The sequence below is a fragment of the Sinohyriopsis cumingii genome, chromosome 12 (assembly GCF_028554795.1).
Source record: "Sinohyriopsis cumingii isolate HCF-2022 chromosome 12, ASM2855479v2, whole genome shotgun sequence".
Lineage (NCBI taxonomy): Eukaryota > Metazoa > Mollusca > Bivalvia > Unionida > Unionidae > Sinohyriopsis > Sinohyriopsis cumingii.
The window spans coordinates 62,843,781-62,867,301 of NC_142972.1; the positions used below are offsets into that span (position 1 = coordinate 62,843,781).

The 23,521-nt window shown below is 37.0% G+C and overlaps 1 protein-coding gene across 2 annotated transcripts in view; it reads left to right on the plus strand.

The window, feature by feature from the left end:
* LOC149786582 (ganglioside GM2 activator-like) overlaps window positions 1-23,521 on the plus strand; it is a 41,088-nt gene that overhangs the window by 11,750 nt on the left and 5,817 nt on the right. Inside the window, exon 4 of one of the 2 annotated variants that reach the window (XM_089977087.1) lies at window positions 750-4,200. The exons of the other annotated variant lie outside the window; for it this stretch is intronic. Coding sequence (XP_089833213.1) covers window positions 750-875 — 126 coding nt within the window. The 3' untranslated portion in view covers window positions 876-4,200. Of the gene's footprint in view, window positions 1-749; window positions 4,201-23,521 lie in introns of those variants that run through there. 2 annotated transcript variants of the gene reach the window in all.

Genomic DNA, 23,521 nt, shown 5'->3' on the forward strand with positions numbered 1-23,521 from the left:
TCAGCTACAGGTGATGGTTAAGCAAGCTTTAGTTTATGTCCAGGCTTATCTTTGCGCTTGTTACTATGAGACGGGACTAAGCCACTAATTAATGGAGCAAATTTTCCATCCGGTTCACATGTAAATGTATAATTCACGTAAGTAGTAAATAAGGACGGTTGGAAAAGGAGGGAGGACAGCCTCAGCTCAGAATGTAGACATCACGTTATCTCGACCGCTGTGTTAGCTGCACATGCTTGATCACTGATACGGATCCTTTACTTATCTATTTCTTATGTAACTCACTTACACCATCATGAAATCTAGATTCAGATTTTGCAACTTTAATCGTCTGATTGAATCGATATATTAAATATAGACTTATCAGTAACATATTTTGATATCACTACCTGGGACGAATGGGTGCATTTAGCGGAGATGAGAGTGAGGTGCTCAGAGAATGGTCAGCAAGTACAACAAAAGTAACGTAGAAAAGATGGTGGAAAGGTAATTATTTACTTAATTCTAGCATAATTTTATTTGCAGCTTTGTCAATCAACTGTCATTAGACTGAAAACAAGGCAAATATTTTTTAAACCATCTTATATTAAGTTTTATTTGATCCTTTTTGTGTTCGGAAACTAAGTGCTAAAAACAATTTGCCTATTTTGATGTTGTTTCTAAAGATAAGATTCATCTCCGTTTCTTGGCATAATTAAAACCAAATTTTTAAAGACTTCATAACTAATTCAATGATGTATATTTTGCAGGGAACCTATAAGATCCAGACGAAACTGATAAACAATGCAACAAATGAAGTTGTTGGGTGCTATCGCATGCAAGTTTCCATCACTGATGGATGCAGTGGCATTCAATGCATATTTGGCAAGAAATAATGCCAAGATAACATTTCAGGCACACTATTGCGCTTATTGGAGAAGTCTATAGCTAATTAAATATCATTCGAAGAAAATATTTGTTTAAATAAATGTTAAAAATTACTGTATTTGTTAGTGCGCAACATTTTCTCACACGATAATGTCTTCCTGATGTATGTATGTATGTCAAAACTTTCTTTACAACGTTTGTACATGTAATTGTATATTGTAATATTCTATTTTATGCAATCACGTCTTTATAAATTTCCATGTATTTCTTGTAAATATAAAGGCAATTATGTTCACTAGTATGTATGCACACACACATAACAAATCATTATACCAAAAAGTGAAACGAAAAACATTCACACTGTCAAAATCCAGACTCGTACAGATATTAAAACAACACAGTTGACATGTACAACTACCTCTACTGCTCATTTGCTGAGTTCATCCGGGATATAGTCGAAGGGGTTGCTAAGCTCTAGGCACACAAACAAATAACCGTCGACACTATATGTATCCTAATGAGATCCCTGATAAATATGCAATTCGTGCCCAGCAAAGCCAATGCATTAAAAGCTACACAAAGCGAAACAATTAGATGTTAACTGCTATAAGAAGAAATGGAGTCGAAAAACATGATTCATGTCCTACAATGGAACTGCAGGGGATTTAACCGTAACAATCGGGAACTGTTACACAAAATGATCAAAATTAAATTAGGTTAGATGACATATACCAACAGAAGACGCAAACCAATACTAAAAACAGACCCGATATTCTCAATTTGTTACCTAAAAAGAATGAACCCCAGAAAAGAAAAGGAAGCTGATCGGGGACATTCGTCAATGAAGCCATCTCATGTTAGTCTTTTGAGTGCGTTTGACCTCCGCTAGACTCGTACCAAACTTCGGGATATCAATTTATAAACAAAGCAGACAAATAACGATTGGTAACATGCACGACCTACGTGAGGAGAAAACTATCAAAGCAGAATCTTACATCATTATTGTAGATATGTTACGATAAAATTAATTTTCTGTGCAGATTACAACGCCCACAGTGAACAATGGGGAGGATCCCACTAGAATAGGAGATGGATAAATATTCAAAGGTGGATCATGCCATCCAATCTAGTGATACTAAACAATTGATCCCATGCCAGAATAAATCCCAAAAATAGGCCATTTCCAGCCTTTAATGTAAATATATGCTCTTCCAAGATCGCAGAAATTGCCGACAGGGGAGTTTATCAATCAAGTATGCTATTAAATGATCTCTTTTTCCAATATTTACTGCTCTGTACATGTCAGTGGAAATAGAAAAAATAAAAAAGTAAAAAAATAAAATAAAAATAAAAAAACACAAAACCCCAGATGCGCCAAGATGGGAGATTTGATAAGGCGGACTGGGAGACGTTTCGTTATCTGTGCGAGGGAATAGACAGCGATCGCGCGACGACAGTCTCGGACAATTAACTAAAATATAGCACAGGTGCTCGATGCGAGCTTGATGTTGAGAAAAAAAAAAAAAAAAAACCACAACAATAATCTAAATGAAAAAAATCAGAGTGACACAAATACCTTAGATTACCTCCATGACCCGTTCTGACATAGGACCCTCTGTATCATAATATATGAGAGAAGGTACGGAACTTCCAAATACTTCGTTCCACCCATGACCCTAGATTTCCTTCTGCTATTCCCGTCTTTAAAGGCACACGACCAAGTGCGTGCACATATGAAAACCGGTGACAAGAGCTACATGCACCATGTTTACGACTCTACGATGTATCCCTTCTTGAATGACAGAACAGTGGTAGATGCAAAAGTAAGGTTTTACTTGCCATTAACTAAATTTAACTTTAGGAATCCTGCTCCATACAAGAATTAGACATTGTCTTCTTCACTGCACATACATCGTATTCATGCGACTCTATTTGAAAAATAGGTAAACGATGCGGCATACACGTCAACGCCGAAATATGATTGGCTGAAAAGATTATACTTATTATCACATGAGCTCGGACTTGTCTCAGAGTAAAAATTCTTGCTTTAAAATAATGTATTTGATGTCCTGTCCGTAAGTTCAATAATGCGTTTATTGCAAGCTACCATTTGTTTACTCACCAACCATTCTTCTATTGGTTTGCCATCTGTAATCATAATTGATACAAGTGGGCATTAATGTATGCAGGGTAAATATTATACATTGCATTAACTTGCTTTAATAATACGTTTTGTAAACCAGTCAATGTATTTTCGAATAATATTTTTTTGTTGTAAGATACTGTAATATAGTTAAACTGGATATAATACAGATCTTATCTAACAATAAATAAATAGCTCTCAATTTTCAGTTTTATTTTATGCTTTTCGGTTTAATAGAATACTTGACTTTTTGGCCACACCGCTAAAAAAACGAATTCAAATCGTATCTGTGGGGTCCTGGAAATATAGTTGGAATATTATGTTCTTTTGTTGGTCCTGTCTTCCCGTTACAGTGGTAGGAACGAATTCTGGTTTGGTCGTTCTAGACATTGTTAAATTTGTTTTCTAGCATATTTGCATCGTTGAGTCCATACTTTTCTTACGCGATTCTCATCCGAAAAACGATGCATGGAAACCTTCTTTTTTCAGTTTTGTGTCCACAATATTTCCTACAAATGCAATAATATAGTTCGTACTGCGGCATATCTCTTTCAGATTACTTATCTTGTCACTATCACTTATGCTAATTTTCTCAATCACATCTACTTACTACCGGAAGTTCTGCCTGATTATATATATGCCCTAAATAGTTCCAATAAGGGCGGATAACATTTTAAAGTATTGCTGCATATTTTGTTCTCTATACGCCTGGAATAGGTATGTAAAACACACTAGTTCACGACATCTCACCTTTTTAATGAATTTAATATATAAATGTAACTAACCTAAGATGAGAGAGAGAGAGAGAGAGAGAGAGAGAGAGAGAGAGAATTAAGAGATAGAGACAGAGAAAGACTATTTAATTGCCGTGTTATGGAACGATATTGTGATGTCATTAACTTACTGCATGATATCTTCAAGTGATATAATTAAGTTATGATTGACCAATGGCATGAACATTCTTCGATATGAAATATTTCACAAATTCTTATCAGTAGCATATATTGTAACATACTAATCAGTTTTACTGCAACGTAGACTGCACAATCTCTACCGCCCTTTATTTTATATCTGGACGAGTTCGCAATTTAATCCTGGTTTTATCAATCCACAACCGGTTCATCCTACATGTTGTTACATAGACAAGAACGTTTCGTTATATGTGCACGTAAATAAAGCTTTCAAAAGAATATTAGATTTTGCTATATATCCATCACAGGATGCCAACATCTAGATCAATGTAGCCTTTGCGATATTTATCTGTTTAGAACATAGCTTGTTCTAGAAAGGAATTTAGAACTTACATCCTGGCTCTACTTTGTGTCTACGCATTGATATAATCTTGTTTACTGGAGAAATTACTCACTCTTGCGATATCTTCAGAAGCAACAAACTTTGTATTTTATTGTGTTCTGTTTGTGATTAGGGTGAAATCGTTTATTTAAATTATTATTCATTGTAAATACAAAGTGCTCATCTGTACGTTTTCTTGAACAGAAATACTATTTTGGAGTTGTGGTGAAGACTGTTAGCACATCATCACACTTCAGGCCTGTGGTATTTTAGTACAGTCAAAACTATAGGCATATCAATGCAATCAGCGCTGGATCTTATTTCAAACACTAGTGTAATTTGATTAGAACTTTCAATAATATTCATTGTGATTTAATTCACAATACTGTTTTCGGTTAAAACAATTTCTGTGGTTAATATAGAGCTCAAGGGCAATGAACCTCTAGATAGATGCATTCGTTGCGAATAGGATGGATATTAAGATCATGTTATCGGACAAGTATTGTAGGAAAAATATACTTTACTTAAACTTGGCTTTCTCCATCGAATAAGTTCCCGATTACATTAGCGTTAAGACAAAAGTAACAGGCATATGGAACATTGAGCATCTTAACCCCATCCCGATGTAACCTCAAAATTCCATATACGAGTTTAACACATTATCCCAAATGCTAGTAATACAGCCCGAGGAGACGTGGCTTGCATCTGGAAAGAAGACATCATCAGATTTTCGTGCGAATCTAGCGAGAGATGCACAGGATGCTATCATCATAGTAGTGCTGATGTCATTAGGTTCAGTAGACGCTTTTGCTACTAGGTCTATCATTCCTGAGTTTATCGCTATGGAGCCAAGTCTCGTAGATAGGTATTTAGAAGATCGACTGAGTATACCGTACTCGAGGAAATCTTGGATAAATATGACAGTCAGGACAAAGCTCAGATATATTACTCTTATCTCATTAGCATAGATCCCCATGAGGCGAATCTGTTCTAGTGATATGTCAGAGTCTGCCATGAATCTTATCCACATCAACTACGATGCGAGTCCTTGAGAGGTTATGTTGTCGTTCCAAGGTTTAACTGGGAGTAAATAGCGACTTTGAGCTCTACAAACTGGCTGAGATCACTCCATATAAAGTCTGAAGAAACGTTCCAGCTGCTGTTTGAAAGCATCATGGGTTGTGTCAAATAAAGAGATGTCCTACGATTATGTTTTGAGTGGCCATCCTAATAAGACGCATCTTGGAGGAAATATATGGAGGTTGCGGATTCCGAATATTCTACACCTACCACTTGTCGATAAACATCGGCAATTTTCGACACAAAATTGTGTCCTTTACCGAGACCGACGGTACTGAGATAATGTGGACCAACTAAACGCTTGCAGGGAGAGGCCAATCTTACAGAATTGTATGCAAGTCTGAAAACTCGGCATAGCCTCCACATCAATTAACGCAGATGTGGCTGCTATATAGCGAACGATCTTTGAAGTGGTGTGCGAACTGTATTTGGCAACCGTAAAAAAGCAGGGAAAGCCATCCTGACTGAAGCCTAGGTTTTGACTACTACCTGGAAATCTGTCATAAAAGGACCGTAATAGGCTTTATATAATCGAGATTGCAATGAACGCTGGAAGTTGAATCTCAGAATAAGAAAATACTTTTCCCAACTGCGTGGAAGGACGGAAGGACTTTGTCTTCGTCGAAAAACAACTGAGACCTTGACCCTTGTATGCCAGTGTAGACGATGCGGTGACGGATATTACGAGATCGGGTACACCCCACAAATTATCTTGCCACCTTAAATCTTTAATCAGTCCGCTGTATTATGGAAGCTAACCATTCATTGTGCAGGTGTGGATCAAGATTGGCATCCGCATAATAAATTCCGGTAGGTATACAAGAATCATTGTTGTCATCGCTGATGCAGTTATAGTACCGTTCAAGGCGGTAATGCATTGGTAAAATCCTAGCCAGATGTTGAATATGCAGTGAAGCGCTTATCAAATTAAAATAGTTGCGACAGAGCTGGAATATCTGCTTGCTTACATTTACATATTACGGTGATTGAAGCGATAGGATACCGTGAACTCGATATAACGGCATAATGACTTCTGACATGAACATAGTACAATGTAGCTGAAGGTTAAGAAGGGGTTGATACCAACTGGAGACACATGCGTAAGTTATAAACTGACCAAAAGGGAGAAAACGCCCAAATGTTAGATATATTGTTCAGTGAACGCTTTACATTGCAAACAGGCACTGTAAGACAATATCGTCTAAGTCTTCAAGTCTTTTATCGATGTTCAAAGCATGTACGAAAACGTTATATCATCATCTACTCACGTTCATATTTGTAATGGTGATTCACTGTCGCGTGAATTTATTTTTCAACTGAAAAAATTAGCTATGTAGTTTTATCTATTATTTATCTCTATTATATATATTGGTTTCAGTACAGCTCAAAATTATTCGATCCCCACCGACCTTAAAAAAAAATATATGGCATCATTTCCGACACTCGTCTTAATAACCTGTTCTTGCAGAATTACTTTTTAGTGTTTCTATGACATGCGGACCTTTCCACATATTAGGGACAAAATTCGAAAACTGCATATAATAATTATCTACATACCTTACAACATTTCTCCTATAGTATTTTCTGATGAGTTATAAATTATGTACAAATTACTCAGCTATTCCCACATTATAATTAGATACTTGCTTTTAATCATATTATTTGACTGTTTCCAAATGTTTAGAAATAACGAAAGTTTCAGATCAGGAATGAAGCAACAAATATTAGCAACACAGGTAATGAACACACCAGCCGATATAACATGTGGACTGTTTGAATGACTACAAAACAACATTTAAAAATTCGAAAAACGGAAGCCAATGAAAAACGAAAGAATTCTCTTAAGATAGAAAAAAGAAATATGTTTACTTTCTGCTGTTGACAGAAAAACCACATTTTGAAACAACAATGTACTGCTTGGAGCAGAGATGGAATACTTTGAAGACTATCTTGCAGTGCTTGATTTGCTTTGTAAAGTGTTCACTGCAATATATGGATATCAGTAGGAGTTATCTCACTTTTAGCCAACTTTCATTTTGCTCATACGCCTTCTTAGGTTTTAGCTATATATTTTCTTTATGTGTTCCAGACTTCGGTGTGTAGCAGCAACCTGCCCTCGGTATGCTAACACTTCAATTAGGTCGTGTAACATATAAACGTAAGACAGGAGCTGTTCTAGTTCTAATGAAACTATTCAAATGTTGGTGGTTATCCGAGCAATGTAAATATTGTATTTGCAAATATGTTTCAACTTGTTATTTCAAATATATTAGTCTATAAAGTTTCCTCAAGTATGTAACAATACAAAGTTTATATTCAATCTAGTGTTATACACATGCCAGAGTGTAACAGTATAATGATCTATACTTTTTGAATACTCTTGCCGAAGAGTTTCTAAATTGTGCATTGAGTGACAACCAAGTGATAAAATGACATTGCCGTTTATTACAGAAAATTATTCATATACCAAAGAAACAAGTATGTGAGTCAGTGATTTGAGTTTTTCACGTAGCTGTAAAAATTGGTTAGTCATATCGTTTCCATGTCTGCAGTGTGGCAGCTTATAATGATGTATAGCACTGTGACATCACGCCGTAGACAAATTGCATCATTTCCCACTTGGTCACGTTATCCTTGTTGATATGATCTAAGAAAGACAACTGTTACTATCTATTCTGTAGTGGTCTTGAAGGAGTTACCTTCGTGTGTGTTGATTAAACACGTGACTTTTGTTTTCGTCTACGAGCTATTCTTTTGAAGATATCACCACTTATGATGATACAAGCATGCTATCAACATGGTGGCAGCGGTGAACGCATATCCTGATAACGTCTGCAACGTTGATTTTCGCTGGATTAACGCACAGAATTGAAGAAACTCCGGAAATTTGACCAAGCCAGGTCGCGAAAATAGATCACATTTAATTGAACATTCGTCCCGATTTGATTCGTTCGACATGGCGGACTCGTTAAAGCCACCTGGGACTTTAGATATTACTGAAGGAAACATAAGTGAAAACTTCAAGAGATGGAAGCGACAGATAGAAATATATTTGACCGCTAGTGGTTCCCAAAACAAAGACAAGACAGTTCGAACCAGCATCATTTTACACTGTGCAGGACCGAAGGTAATTGACATTTATGACCAGTTTGTATGAGCAAATCAAGATGACAAAAACGATCCAGACAAAGTTCTGCAACAGATTGAAGCCTACTGTAATCCACGGAGGAATGAAGTTCTTGAAACCCACAGGTTCTGGTGTGTGAAATATGATGACTTTACATCGTTCGAACATTTCCTTACCGAAGTTAGGAGAAGAGCAGAGTCGTGCAATTTCAAAGAAAAAGACAGAATGATAAGAGATAAAATTGTACTCAGCACAAGTGGTAAGCTCCAAGAATTGTTGTTGAGAGAAGAAAAACTTGAACTTGACAAGTGTCTTCAAACTTGCCGAGCATTTGAACAGTCAAATAGACATGTGCAAGAAATCAGACAAGACAAAGTACATGATTCGGTGAACAAAGTTGATAACGCGAAACCACGATCACAAGCAGGTGTATCTGGTACTGGATTGGTAAGACCGAAACTTAAGTGCGGTTTCTGTGGACTGTTTCATGAACGAAGCAAAGAAAAATGTCCAGCCTGGGGAAAGAGATGTAACAACTGTGGTGTAAAGAACCATTTCAAATCATGCTGCAAGAAAGTGCAAACAGTTGACCAAAATGACAAGCCCGAAGAAGCTACAGAAGAAGAATTCTGGCTTAACTACATTGACAGTTCGATCAATTCAAAGGCAAAAGCCAAAATGATTGTAAATGACTGTGATGTAACATTTCACATTGATACTGGGGCCCAGGTAAATACAATCCAACAGAGATTTGTCCGAAAATCTCAGAGAATACAGAAAGTGTCACATCTCAGAATGTGGAACAAGTCAACAGCGAAATCCTTAGGGGAGGCAACTCTGACAGTGACAAACCCAGTGAACAATGAAACTTATAACGTAACTTTTGTAATTGTGCCAAATGAGCTAGATTGCTTGCTAGGTTTGAAAGCGGTTCAAGAACTGAAACTGGTCACAATTAACACCGATAATTTTATCGGAAGCGTCAAACGCCACCTCGGAGATCTTGGTGAAGTGAACCTCAGACTCACAGATGATGCAAAACCCAGGGCATTGCCAGCTCGCAACATACCGCTGGCAGTGAGAACTGAGGTGAAAGAACAAATTGACCTACTGACAGAACGCGGCATTTTAATACCAGTTACAGAACCAACTGAATGGGTTAGCCAGATGGCAATTACAAAGAAGAGCAATGGATCGTGGAGGATATGTTTAGATCCTCAACCGCTGAACAAAGTGTTAGTGAGAGAACGATATAGACTTCCAACTTTTGATGACGTAGTTCCAGGATTACATAATGCCAAAGTATTCACGAAACTCGATGTGCAAGAAGCATATTGGCATATTAGACTTGATGAAAAATCCAGTCTACTTACTACTATGATAACACCGTTTGGAAGATACAGATGGGCTCGACTACCGTTCGGACTGAATGTATCCAGTGAAATATTTCAGCGGAAACTGAATGAAGCTCTTAGCGACCTTGAAGGCATATTTACAATTGCGGATGATATTATCATCGTTGGTTGTGGTGATAATGAAATAGCAGCTCAGAAAGACAATGATGAAAAGCTGGCAAAGCTTTACAAACGCTGTGAAGAGAGGCACATTGTTTTGAATGAAGGAAAGAAGGATATGGGCCCTGAAATCACTTTCCATGGACACAGAATCACGCCACAAGGTATCAAGCCAGATAACGATAAAATCAAAGCTGTTCTTGAAATGAATGCTCCGACGGACGTTACTGAAATCAAACGATTTTGTGGATTGGTACAGTATATGGCTAAATTTGTGCCAAATCTGTCTGAGACTCTTGAACCATTGAGAAACCTGACTAGAAAGAACACACCGTGGAAATGGACAAAACAATGCACGGAAGCTTTTGAAAGAGTGAAACAACTGTTAAAGCAAACAGATGTGTTAGCAATCTACGATCCAAATAAGGACTTGGTACTACAAGTTGATAGTAGTAAAGATGGCCTAGGAGCTGCTCTGCTGCAAGATGGACACCCACTTGAGTTTGCATCAAGATCTTTGAAACCAGCTGAAAGGAACTGGGCACAAATAGAAAAAGAAGCGCTTGCAGTATTGTATGGGCTAGAGAGGTTCGATCAGTACACATATGGTCGCCCAGTGATTGTTGAAAACGACCATAAACCTCTGGAAACCATCCTGAAGAAACCACTCAGTCAAGCACCAAAGCGGCTACAAGACATTCTAATGAAGATGTTTAGATACAATGTTACGTTTCGGTACGTCAAAGGATCTGAATTAATCATTGCGGACACACTAAGTCGTGCTTATAGTTTGTCAGATGACACTGAACTGACCAAGCTGAAAGTATGTGAGGTCGAAATGTTTGATAAAATTCCGGATGCGCGAATTACAGAAATCAGGAGAGAAACTGCCAAAGACACAACTTGTCAGTTGTTGATTGACCGTATTATAGAAGGATGGCCCAAAAACAAAAATGACCTAAAGCCTGAAGTGAGACCTTATTTCTCTATCAGAGACACACTGATCTTTTATGACGGTATAATACTGAAAGGGGAAGCTGTTTTAATTCCAAAAGCTTGGAGAGGACAAATTAAAGAACGTTTACATAGTGCCCACCTTGGCTTTGACAGTATGGTTAGGAGAGCACGAGGAACCGTTTTCTGGCTGGGAATGAATCAAGAAATAAGACAATTAGCAGACAATTGTGAACACTGCATGGAGAGAAAGCCAAAACTCCAGAAAGAGCCCCTGCGGCAACATGATGACGGCAACTACCCATGGGAGAAAATTGGGTTAGACTTGTTTGAAATACAGGGTAGAAACTATTTGCTGGCGATTGATTATTACTCAAATTTTATAGACGTTGATTTACTCACCACAACATCATCAAGTCAAGTCATTATCAAACTCAAGAAGCAGTTTGCGCAATTTGGAATACCTAGAATAATCATCAGCGATGGTGGACCACAATTTACGTCTGACGAATTCAGTCAGTTCACGAAACAGTGGGGCATTCAACATCACGTGACTTCTCCTCATCACCCAAAGTCAAATGGCAAAGCCGAAGCCGGTGTGAAGATTATAAAAGGCATGATGGTTAAATGCCTGAACTCTAGGACTGATCAGTACGAAGCACTGCTAGAACTAAGGAATACTCCAAGACAGGACACTGGTCTAAGTCCGGCCCAAATGATGTTTGGGAGAGAAACAAGATCAATGCTACCTTTGGTTCAAAAGAAGTCGCCCAGAAACAAGAAGCGAGATGCTAGGAAGGACTGTATCAAGAAAAGTTATGACCGCAGTGCTAGAATTAAACTAAAACTTGAAAACAGTCAGCCTGTATATTTCCGACACAAACCAGATAAACCCTGGAGAAAAGGTGTTATTACAGAATCAAACGACCGAAACTGTATTGTAACTTCAACGGATGGTGTTCAATACAAGAGAAATAGTGAACACATAAGACCGACATCAATCCCAGTACAAATCCGCGATAAATCACCGGAAAGAACAACTGTACAGGAGCAAACGGCTGATACGCATGTAAAGGAACCTGATCAGAGGCGTCCCGTACCAGAGTCGACATGCCTGGAATCAGCGACTACACCAGTTATAAGACCCAGGCGCGAAGTGAAGACGCCAACCTATCTCAAAGACTATGTGAGGTTTTGAGTCAGTTTTATGCAGTTGTGAGGGACATAATAATCCCCTGTAGTGATCTAGAAATGTTTTCAAGTGTTACAGTTATTGTTAGCTAAATTAGTTGAATTTATTTGCATTGCATTTTGATGACTGCATAGTATAAAATCCTGTCTTCTTTAAATCATTTTCAGTTAAAGTCTAGTCAATAATTTTTATCTAAGTCAAAAAATCCAAAGCCAGTACTTTTTGTAACTGTAAATTTTATAACCTGTTAACTTGTTCATAAACTGATGTTTTGTTTAGATCTCAATTAGTTTCGTTAGAGAAAAAGGGATGTTGATATGATCTAAGAAAGACAACTGTTACTATCTATTCTGTAGTGGTCTTGAAGGAGTTACCTTCGTGTGTGTTGATTAAACACGTGACTTGTGTTTTCGTCTACGAGCTATTCTTTTGAAGATATCACCACTTATGATGATACAAGCATGCTATCAACAATCCTGTCACCAAGCCGTCCAGTCCTAACACTAACATCTTAATGCTGAGCCCCAAGCGAGGCAGCTGCTAGGGCCATTTTTATTAGTATTTCGTATGACTCGGCCGGGAGTCGAACCAGCGTCATCCCGCATCCAAAGTTAATGCTCTAGCCACTTAGGACACATGAGAGGAATAAAAGGCACAAAGTAAATGGCATGCTGCATAAAAGCTGTCATGTGTCAATGAGTTTAAGATTTGTGCCTCATTCAATCCAATTTCCATGAATTATTTTCCATCGTTCAATGATTGCGGCGTAATATATAACTATGACTAACATTTACAAATTCATTGTTAATTGTCTGTTTATAACATAAAAGACACAAATGTGATTACAACTGTTCTGAATTTATCAAGCTGGGGCTAAGTGTGTGTGTGTAAATTTCAGAAGCTTGGGAGAGTTGTGGGAGTGATAATTAAACACTATTCACTCTGGCATAGTGTTTAGTGGAATACTATACATAAATATGATGTGAACAAATCATTTATTATCTTATTTCGTAACATTATCTTTCATACAAGTCTACCTGCATTAATTATACTTATGCATTTTAATCCCACGCAGACATGATTGTCTCAGTTTTGCATTTGGCCTGCTTTAGTCTCGACTTTTAATGTAAGTTCCCTGTCATCATGGATATAAACGAGATTCTAATCTTCTTTTGAAAGCTCTCGTTCATTACGTAGTGATACGTGTGAGGAACCACTTTTGGATTTAAAAAAAGATCATGTATGAAATTGTCCAATTATAGTGCCTATTCAAAGGTTTATTAAGTCTGAAAGTCACAGGGAAAATTACGTGAATCGGTTAATCCTAATATAAACACGTAATACCGTTAAGACACATGGATACAGAGGTAAAAGTGTCCTTTGTAAACAATGTCAAAATTTCTATACCTCAACATACAATGCTACCGGAGAACAGCTTTTAGGCGTTAATTTTACAATTGTGGAGTAATGAAAAGAACACATAGCATGAAACAAACTAATTTAATTCCTGCGACATTTTGATAGAAATACACAATTGCAAATAGCACATTACAGCGACCTTTAAAGTTGGCAGCGTACCAGTGCTCAGTAACTCATTTAAAAAAGGAATCATTTTTTTGTCTATTTAGAATAGTCATATGCTGAATGACTCCCTGTCGGTTTAAATTTGAGTTGGTCAGGAATGCATTTGTTTATCTGTCGATCAAGCTAAATTCTGCATATGTACCACCTGACATGAAATTCTAGAAGGTTGGATGACTAGTTTTGCCATTGATAGTTTGGACTCGTAAGCTTGAAAAACACGAAATTCTTTTTATATTTATTCTCAGAAAGAGATAGGTTTAAACATTTGTTTTTGTTGAAGATGATTAAATCCGTTTCGTATTGAAGTGCAGTGAATTTACCTATAGAATGTGATTTCTTTTGCAAAAGTGAACCAGTCCTAGACATTGCAGTACATTGTCACGCTATCAATCATTTTTCTGAAAGATACTGAATGTTAGCAGTAACTACCCATATAGTACATATAGAGGTGATTCAAGATGCAGAATAGCAAGTATATTAATTTCAGCAACTAATCATATACCATAGGAACAAAAAAAAAAAAAAAAAAGAAAAATGAGCTGATGCATGAACACAACTGTCGGTTGTTCTTCATTTGAGATCGGTGGACAAAATTCACAATGCATTATTTTGTACCCCACTTTTCACGAATGATTAATTCAGCATACAATGATCGCAACATACTCCAAACCCAGGAATGATATTCAGAAATTCCACCCAGGAGTGATATTTGCAAATTCATAATTAATTTATTGTTTATAAACGTATAAACATTTCCATGTGATTTAAAATGTTTTCAATTCCTGAAACTGTGGGCAAGTGTGGGTATGATGCTGAAACGCTATGTAGACGAGGGCATTATACGTATCCATGCAGACATAGCGACTTATACTTTATAAAAGTCGCATAGGTACAATGTGTTTGCTTTCATCTATACCTTTGGTGTAGGTACCGTTCCACGACCTTTTAAAAGCTGCATATACCTGTATATATATTGCAGCAATATGACTGAACATTGTTAAAGCTATGTTACAAATCCAGATCACACACACACGCACGCACACAAGAAAACAATATATTATTGTCATATAACTTTAATGTCACCGTGCTCCTTAATGAACTGTAGAGCCCGATCTAAACATATCTAAACGTGCTGTGTTTTATTTAATTAATTTTTGTCTGTATAAGTTGTTGTTCTACAGTCGTTTTTAGCATCTAATAAAACGTGACACTGTTTGCACCTGTACATAAGAAGGACGCACATGTAAGAGGTCGATAGATGGCACAACAGTCGGCATGAAAAGACGCTATACCCATTACAAGGATTCCAAAAATCTGGGGCAATTTGTCCAAATACATTAAGCATTTATTTCAAAGAAGCCTCCCTGACTAAGTAATTATGAAGTTTTATTCGTGATCAGAAGGTTAGGGACTCGAATCTCACCATCTGTTACCGTGATGTGTAAATGGTCAAATTACTTTAACTGCCTTGAGACTATATAACCGTCAAAGTGTTGACGTGCCGTAAAACATCACACACAAACCTAACCCTTTTGCTTAGCAAATAGGAATTCATGAACGTTGATGTTGTGTATTATTCCCTGTTATTATACCAAGTAAGAAGAATAAAGTTTTGTTATTTTCTACTTCTATCCGATTCTGAGTAAAATAAACAAATCTGCTGAATATCTTGAATGGTATGAGAAACAAACACGAAAACATTATTGATCAAAAGAACGTATGTTACACCAGAACATGTTTAATTTTTCACAGAAGTTGTTTATTCTTAAGCAGTTAAATATGACCCTATCACAGCGACTTTCCTGATTCTCAAATTCCAAAATCTTTCATAAGACTTTACAGCCCAATCACATTTTCTGAATTGGCGAACTATAAATCACATTTGTTCTTGTTTATTGAATTGCGATACTTCTCCGTGTAAAATACGGATTGAACATGTTGAATTTCCTATTGAAGTGAACGTTGGTCTGTATTCACACACACACACACACACACACACACACTCATACATACATACATACATACATACATACACACATCCATGCATACATATATGATGATGATGATGATGATTATTATTATTACTATTATTGTTATTATTACTCATATTATTATTAGTAGTATTATGATTAATTTTATCATTTTTATTATTCAGTACACCACTTGAATATTTCCATCAAAGATTATTCTTACTACTGCGAGCACGCGGTAAATTCCCACTATTATACATATATAGTATATGCCGCTTTAGCTGGAATTAGAAGCCATTGATTTTGTCCTGGAATGATCTAACACCAAAATCACACACCGTACAAGTAATTGTTGCACTGGGTGGTGGGTTTTGTTTTAAGGCACATTGCGCACGTTACAAGACTTGTGGTTCATATATTTTCGCTTTAAGTAAGGGATTATTCTTGACGCAAGTACTCAAAATTCATTCATAAGTTTCAAGGTTGAGTAGTAATGTAAAGCAACTAAACGTCACGTGAGTTGAGATCGGGACAATCTTTCTTAAATGTACAATCTTAATTAATTTCTATTTGGTTTTGTTCAAATGACAGGTTCATTTATTTATTGCAATAGTTCATTGCATTCTTAAAGTACTTGAACGTTTCGAATTACTTGGAAATATCGCTTTTTTAGACACTGTGAATGTATCTAAAGCCATTTTGTATTGTATCTCGTGGTTCTGTTTTGATATGTTTCCTTTTGTATTGTAGACAGTTCCATTGTAATTTTAAATTTATTTTTTGTTTTCATTATTTTTCGTTATGTTTGCTTTAGTACAATATAATCGGAAAACATACAATACAAAGTTTTGGAGCCATTGAAAGAGATGAAGCGATAGTTTCCGTTGATCTTGATGAGGTTACATCATTTCATGCGCCTATTCCTGAAATGTTCGATTTTTTTACTGGTATCGTCGTCTTCTTGAGTTTAAAATAGACACAGACTTAATATGAAAATTATGTGTAGCTTGTGTTCCGTTTGAAGGCGGTGTACGCATCGTTTAGTACTTTTGATGGCGTGGATTGAGACACCGTTGAGCGAAATAGGGAAGGCGAACAGAGGAGATTTAGGTTCTTGGCATCGGAGAAAAAACGCTGGACCACAAGCGTACAGAGCAGTTTGTGCTTGTAGATGGTCATAGTCTTGCAATTACACACACGTTAGCAACTACAGTCTATTTGATATGCCTCCACTACTGCTAGTGTAACCTGGGAGTGAAACAATGGTCATCAGACTCCTGTGCGGCTACATTAATTGGGCGTGGGTCGACACTAGACATGGTGGTCTTTGGAATAGCCCTAATGGATACAAGGTCTCGAACAATGGGGCCTTCCGAGAGACGTGATGAATCGGGTGGCTATTAATGAACAACTCACACAATACCCCGCGGAGCCTTTGCCAACCGAATGTCATCAGTCATCTCTTCATGGTTTGACAGTTGTTTTAGGAAGTCTAAGGAAAACGATGTTACTCGTAAAAAGCAGATCTGGGCTCCCATCGCAATGTTATGGCTTATAGTCAAGAAAGGAATGCGAAAAGAACATGCGGTGGCAGAAATCAATGTTTACTACAAGAAACAGTGAAAAGTGTAGCTGCAGAAAAGTAAACAAATCGGTTGCATTATAATCAGCAAATTTTCAGTACAGAGTGCAAACGACAGCAGACCCAAGAAACGCTAGCAGGATGATGAACAGGGACAGATGGATCTTTTAATAACCACCTAGCTTGCGATATGTTCTCTCTCTACTTATTGCAATCCGTCCCTTATGTACTGCTATAGATTGCAGACCCCGTTCACGTTCCTCCGGGCCTTCAGGTGTGAATGCGTGGTCATCTTACCAATGAACAGTCTGGAATTATTTGGTACTGACACCATAGCGGTTGCAACAGACTCTAAGTCTATGATGCCATAGCAAATGTTCAGACTAAATACATTTAGAGCGTTCATAAAGGCGAAAACATGCAATGCATGCTACACTTAAGTGTGTAACAGATGCCAAAAAATGACAATAGTACTCCTATAAAGGAACCGTAGTGTGTAAAATATTAGGAGACCCAAGCCTCCAATGATAACGTAGCTGATATGTCGAAGACCAAATATTTGAGATTCATCAGGTAGCATGTCTAAAAGTCAGATACAACAACACGCAGGGCCGACGATCCCTTTACTGTGTACTGTCGTTCAAGTCTTAAGGTAGAAGAAGCCGAGGCATGACAACTCGTGGAATCGCTGTCTTCGGTAACATGAACACGCTATTTCGTTTCCCCAGTAGCTGGGGATGAAATGTCGGTACGGTAGCAATATCTGCTTGCAAGCCTGCCATGTTCTTTCGCTGAAACGGTCCGAAATACGTATTTGGATAAGAAATACTTTCCACAGTTTATTATTTGAGACGAACATTTGCAGTCACCCGCTACATTCTACAGAACTCTCTCGAGGCTGGTTAATGCATAAATAGCCGGTCAGCTGGTAAATGGTGTTTTGACTGGTACTGCTGTAGTTGCTTGGTAAATGGGCGACTGAACCGCTTCATAATGTCACGCGCACTCATCAACTGAACGAAATGTTTGGCAAACAGTGAGGATAAACACTGACACGTGGGAGCAGACTGTGGTGTTTGGCACACCTCTATTGGAGCAAAATCCAATAGGACTGCCACAGCAGAACAGAGGAAGCAGACAAGGAAAGCCTCAGCCAGTGACCCTAGTTGTTACATCCGTGTCGATCATAGTTTTTCGCACGTTAATTCTTGTAATCCTTGGACGTCAATTGTTTTTCTGTTATTCTAATTGCTGGCAATATTTAATATGGTTAATGGTTACATGAATGTACGTCCGCGTATCAAATTGAGTGGAAAAAATAAATGATCAGCCTGATGAAATTTGTTGGGAGTTTTCTCAAAACAACATTAACATGAAATCTTCCATAGCTCGTGTAGGAAAATTTACCACACCGTTTCTTTAGGTACCTACTCTCGAGTAACCCGGAAGGTAAGTTTTTCCGCTTCAGTTTTTAAGAATGTCTATAACGGATATCAAATGTTTGTTTATGTTAACATTCTTGGAAGACATCGTAGAGGAAACTGTTACTGGAATTTACCTCATTTATTGCGCACGATGGTGATATAATGATTCTATAGTGCGAGAGTAGGTTTCATAATTTTGTCACAGTTCATGGTTGTTGAGAGTACCTTCGTACTGTCGTTGCTCATACTGCGAGCGATACTGGTTCCTGCATACAATGTATACAATGCATTGGAAACCTGGTCAATCGTCATAACTCTTTATGTGTATTCGCACGCTAGATGCGTTAACAAAACTAGCTTTATCCATAGTAAATTATGGTCATTTTGCTTATGTCTAAACAAATACAAATATAAACCAAACCTGATGAAATAGTAGCCAAATATCAAATTGTTAATATTAGGCTACAACGTTTACTCACATTCACAGTAATGTTTTTTCAACTGGTGTTTGTAAAACCTGCTTTCCTGCTACCATTATATAGTTATCTATGTAGATATAGAGCTATGCTGTTGATCCTTCTAGTTTGTAGATGATCATGACGTTGATAACTGGCTTGCTTTCTGTAAGTGAATAGCCAACCATGCCTAATTGTGCTCTTAACTGTCTGTGGCACACTAGAAAGAAGATATCGATTGGTTTAGTGATCAGTAGTTGACGTGCCTCAGTTCGGAGATCTAAACTGCTTGCGATTCAGCACTGCCCTTGCAATTCTCCTCCTTTGTACCCTTGAAATTCTCCTACTTTGTAGCTCAAGCATCGACATGACTTTACCAGGTGAAGCGATCATGTGTACCATTTTCTCAAGACTTAGGGAGAATGTTGAGTGTTTCAGGGATGACTTAAGGGAATCTTTGAAGCTTTAATTCAGATCACTTTCTCTCCTTCAGTTAGTTATACAAATCTTCATAGGTAGTCGCTTGTTTGAAATCCTGCTGACGTGGCTTGCCCATCTCGAGCTTGATTAAATCAGAGTAATTTTGATGTCTGTTAGTGAATTAAATTCAGTTTCTGAGACGTTGTTCTGCCACCAATACCTCGTCATTCTCTGGGGGCAATCCACGTGATGATTAGTTTTTTCTGGCATGGCGTCTGTACTCTATCCAGGTTGCCCAGTTATGCAACAGTTTCGGCAATACAATGATTATGCAAACCTTAAAATTGTATTTATTTACTGCGCTCCCACACATTTGCACACAGTCTGTTATAGGCTTCGCCTGCTTTAGCAATTCTAACAGAATTGATTTCATCATTTACTGTGATGATATTTTCCGCGAAAGGCTTTACTGGTGCAGGTTGGGGTATTGCCTCTGTCTTGTCATTTTAATTGTTAACTAGAAATCGTCCCCAGCTGAATAGAAATAATCGATAATGTGTTGCATGTTAAATTCAGATTTTTCATTCAAGGAGCAGTCGTCAGCAAAGAAGAGATCACGAACAGTCTTTTTCTGTAACTAGGAAGATATCAGTACGCATGGCACAGAACATCATGCTGATTATATTTGGTCTCGCTTGGCTCCATTGGTCACTAAGAATTTTTCAGATTGCTGTTCATTGCTCCACATTTTAAAGAATACACAGCTTTTAAAGCGCGTCAGTTAGTTAATTATGACGCACGCACTTTGAGACTTTGAAATACGCACATATGATTTAGTTGGGACTTCGCCAGAAGGAGAATGATTTTTCTCAGAAATAATGATATCTCATAATCTTTGATTATTACGTATCCAGTAATGTTACTATTATTACCTATCTGACTTGGACTATTCACTTTCATATCTTCTGATAAGCTGTTAAAACGCTTATCAAAGTCTCGACAATCTCACCAATCTTTCACTACGAATGCTGCTGGTAAGTAGTTTTCTCTTTCATGCTAATAATTTACCAAATGATTCAACAAATAATTATTATTTAATTTGCTCCATACGTTCATAAATAACAGCATTGCTTCAAAGCTTGCCAAGACTGATCTATATTTATTTCTACCAAAGCTTTCGAGATAGAAACAACCTTTGTCATATGTACAGAATACATTTCATCAACCATGTCAGTGGATGAGGTGTATTCAAAACACGACTGATTAGCCAAAACATAATCAAATATCGAACCTGAATAACCTTGGATACACGTATTCTTCAATATGACTTGGCCTGCCACAAATCTTCCACTTACAAACTTTAGATAAATAATTTGACTTATATCAATAAACTTCTTTTCTTACTATTTTACTTCCCTTTGATCGTGGTTTTTCACGGTCGTCTGGTTCATATTTGTTATGTCTGTTTAAAGTATTGAAGAAGGCGATAAGGCGCTATCCAGTTTAACATCAACATGTTCAGTACCTGAATTAGCATATACATTGGCAGAACAAAATGAGATTTATAGTCCTGGTTGTTGGCCTTTATTTGAGCTATTTCATTTTGTATGATAGCAAACACAGATTCTTCTGGTTGAACTGATGAACCTGCATAAGATATATCGGCAAATCAAAAAACAAGATTACAACATTCTTAAACGTGATCACAAGACAACCAAAACTTTACGGACGAGTTATGGTTCTTGAAAATGTACGTGTTCTTTAAAGCTGATTGACGCGGGGGAAGATATGGTTCACTATTAATTTATGCTTACTAATCGTACTTTCATCTCATATAGAAAGCTATAGTAAAACGTTTACTCCCTATATGAAATTGTCCAGCAGCAACAAATGCGTTACATTTGCATGTATTGACATTACTTTAATCTTCTTTACTTCATCAATATATAAATTTAACCAAGTATCAAACATTTATAGTATTTTAGATACATTCTCTTAACATAATGGAGCTATTATCACATTGTTAATTGTTCTTTGCACTAGTAGAGGAAATCTCGTTATAGGCAATGTCATGTGACAACTTCTTCACTTCTCCTATACTGTATCCTTATCTTTCATATGCAGAAAATTTGACAATGTTTGGTAATGACATCTTGGTTGATGTTAGTCTGTGGGTTCGTTTCAATAATATCCCTGCTGTATTCAATACAGTTACCTCACTCATTTACTGCCTTATCGTACGTTTGCTGTCCTATCAGTTATAACTACGCTCTGTTTGGACATTCAGTAAATACAAGGTTATATTATTTTAACTTAGCAACCTAGGTTTCCCTCATTTTTCTGTAGAAGCGCTTCTCACTGGTTTATTGTTCAATCATATTTCACAATTCGCTTCGTATTTCTTGTCTTAACGTTTTTAATCTTCTGTTAACCATTGACTGACTTGGATGCATTTTGTTTTTGCCGAAATTGACCTGAATACTTCGACAGATGTCTTCAGAAAGCGGGGTGTACTCATCTGGGTCGTTGCCGACACAATAGGTTTGCTCTATGTATGGGTGGGAATAAACTGATTCTGCTGAAAGTTATCCATCCACGTTGCCGACGTTATCGAAGCCTGACATTTGTATGCGTTGGTACGCGGCTGTCGACTAGAAAAGTTTCGACTACTCAAGAAACCTCTAATTCCATTTGGCATAGATCATTGTAAATGTTCTGTATGACCCAATTCGCGACAAGGGCTCGAAATAATTTCAACACCCTGCACAAACAGACAGAAAAAGTAATCATTTCGGCAGCACTGAAATTCGCCCGTTTTCGTCATGAAAATTCACAAATATTCGTATCATATTCACTGTACTATTTGGTAATGTCTGGGAAAATCTCAACACAGCAATTCTATACCTGCTTAACCAGTAAATACCCATTCAAAGGGATGCATATGTTGGACTAATTGTTCGAACTTCCGTTACATGTCACTCTATCAAGAAAGTGACATACTTTCGATGTGCTGTGAATTAATTTAACAGTGGCATAAATTGAACTCTGAATTCTTTATTAAAATGTATGCAAAATGTACATAAGGCGGAGTAATGTTCACTGTCCCTTTCGACTCGATATGTAATGATACTATTAATAATAATAATAATGATAATAATAATGATCAATATTGCTTTGTTTCTTGTGTCTTCGTGTTTTTTTATCCACAATGCTTTGTTAATTTGTAATCAAGATATAATATATAGTTAATGCGAGCTACCTTTATTGAACATCACATTTACGTGCATCAGGCGATATATGCGGAATTACATATATACCACTTTACGAGGTTTATACAGCGTACAATGAACTTGTTTCGAACGAATCTGATATATATATATATATATATATATATATATATATATATATATATATATATATATATATATATAGATAATGAAGAAGGAGAGTAAATCTATGAGTGAATTTCACTATACATAAATTTTAAATTGCTACCTTTTTATGCGGAATTATATCAACTTAGTTTATGAATCAGTCCTGCAGAACGCTTTCAGTTTCTATCTATAGTCGGTTGTAATAAATAATGATCCCTCAAATTTGTCAACACACAGGTAACCTCACCTTTCAAACTAGGCATTGAACACATATTAGGCACTAAAAACATTATCGGTATAGATCTAGCTTATCGCACCATTCAACCTGGTCATAAAATACAGGTATATATTTCACTTTCCGAAAGTTATGTTTAACACAAAACTACTTTAATCTGCTTACTTTAGCCATCATACAGATTTAAGTTCCACAGTTCATATTTTGTACAGAGACTATACTTATCCATTCGAAAATAAAGAGACAATTGCATGATTACAGGTATGAGGAAAGAGACATCATGCCTGATCATTTAATGCATTCATGG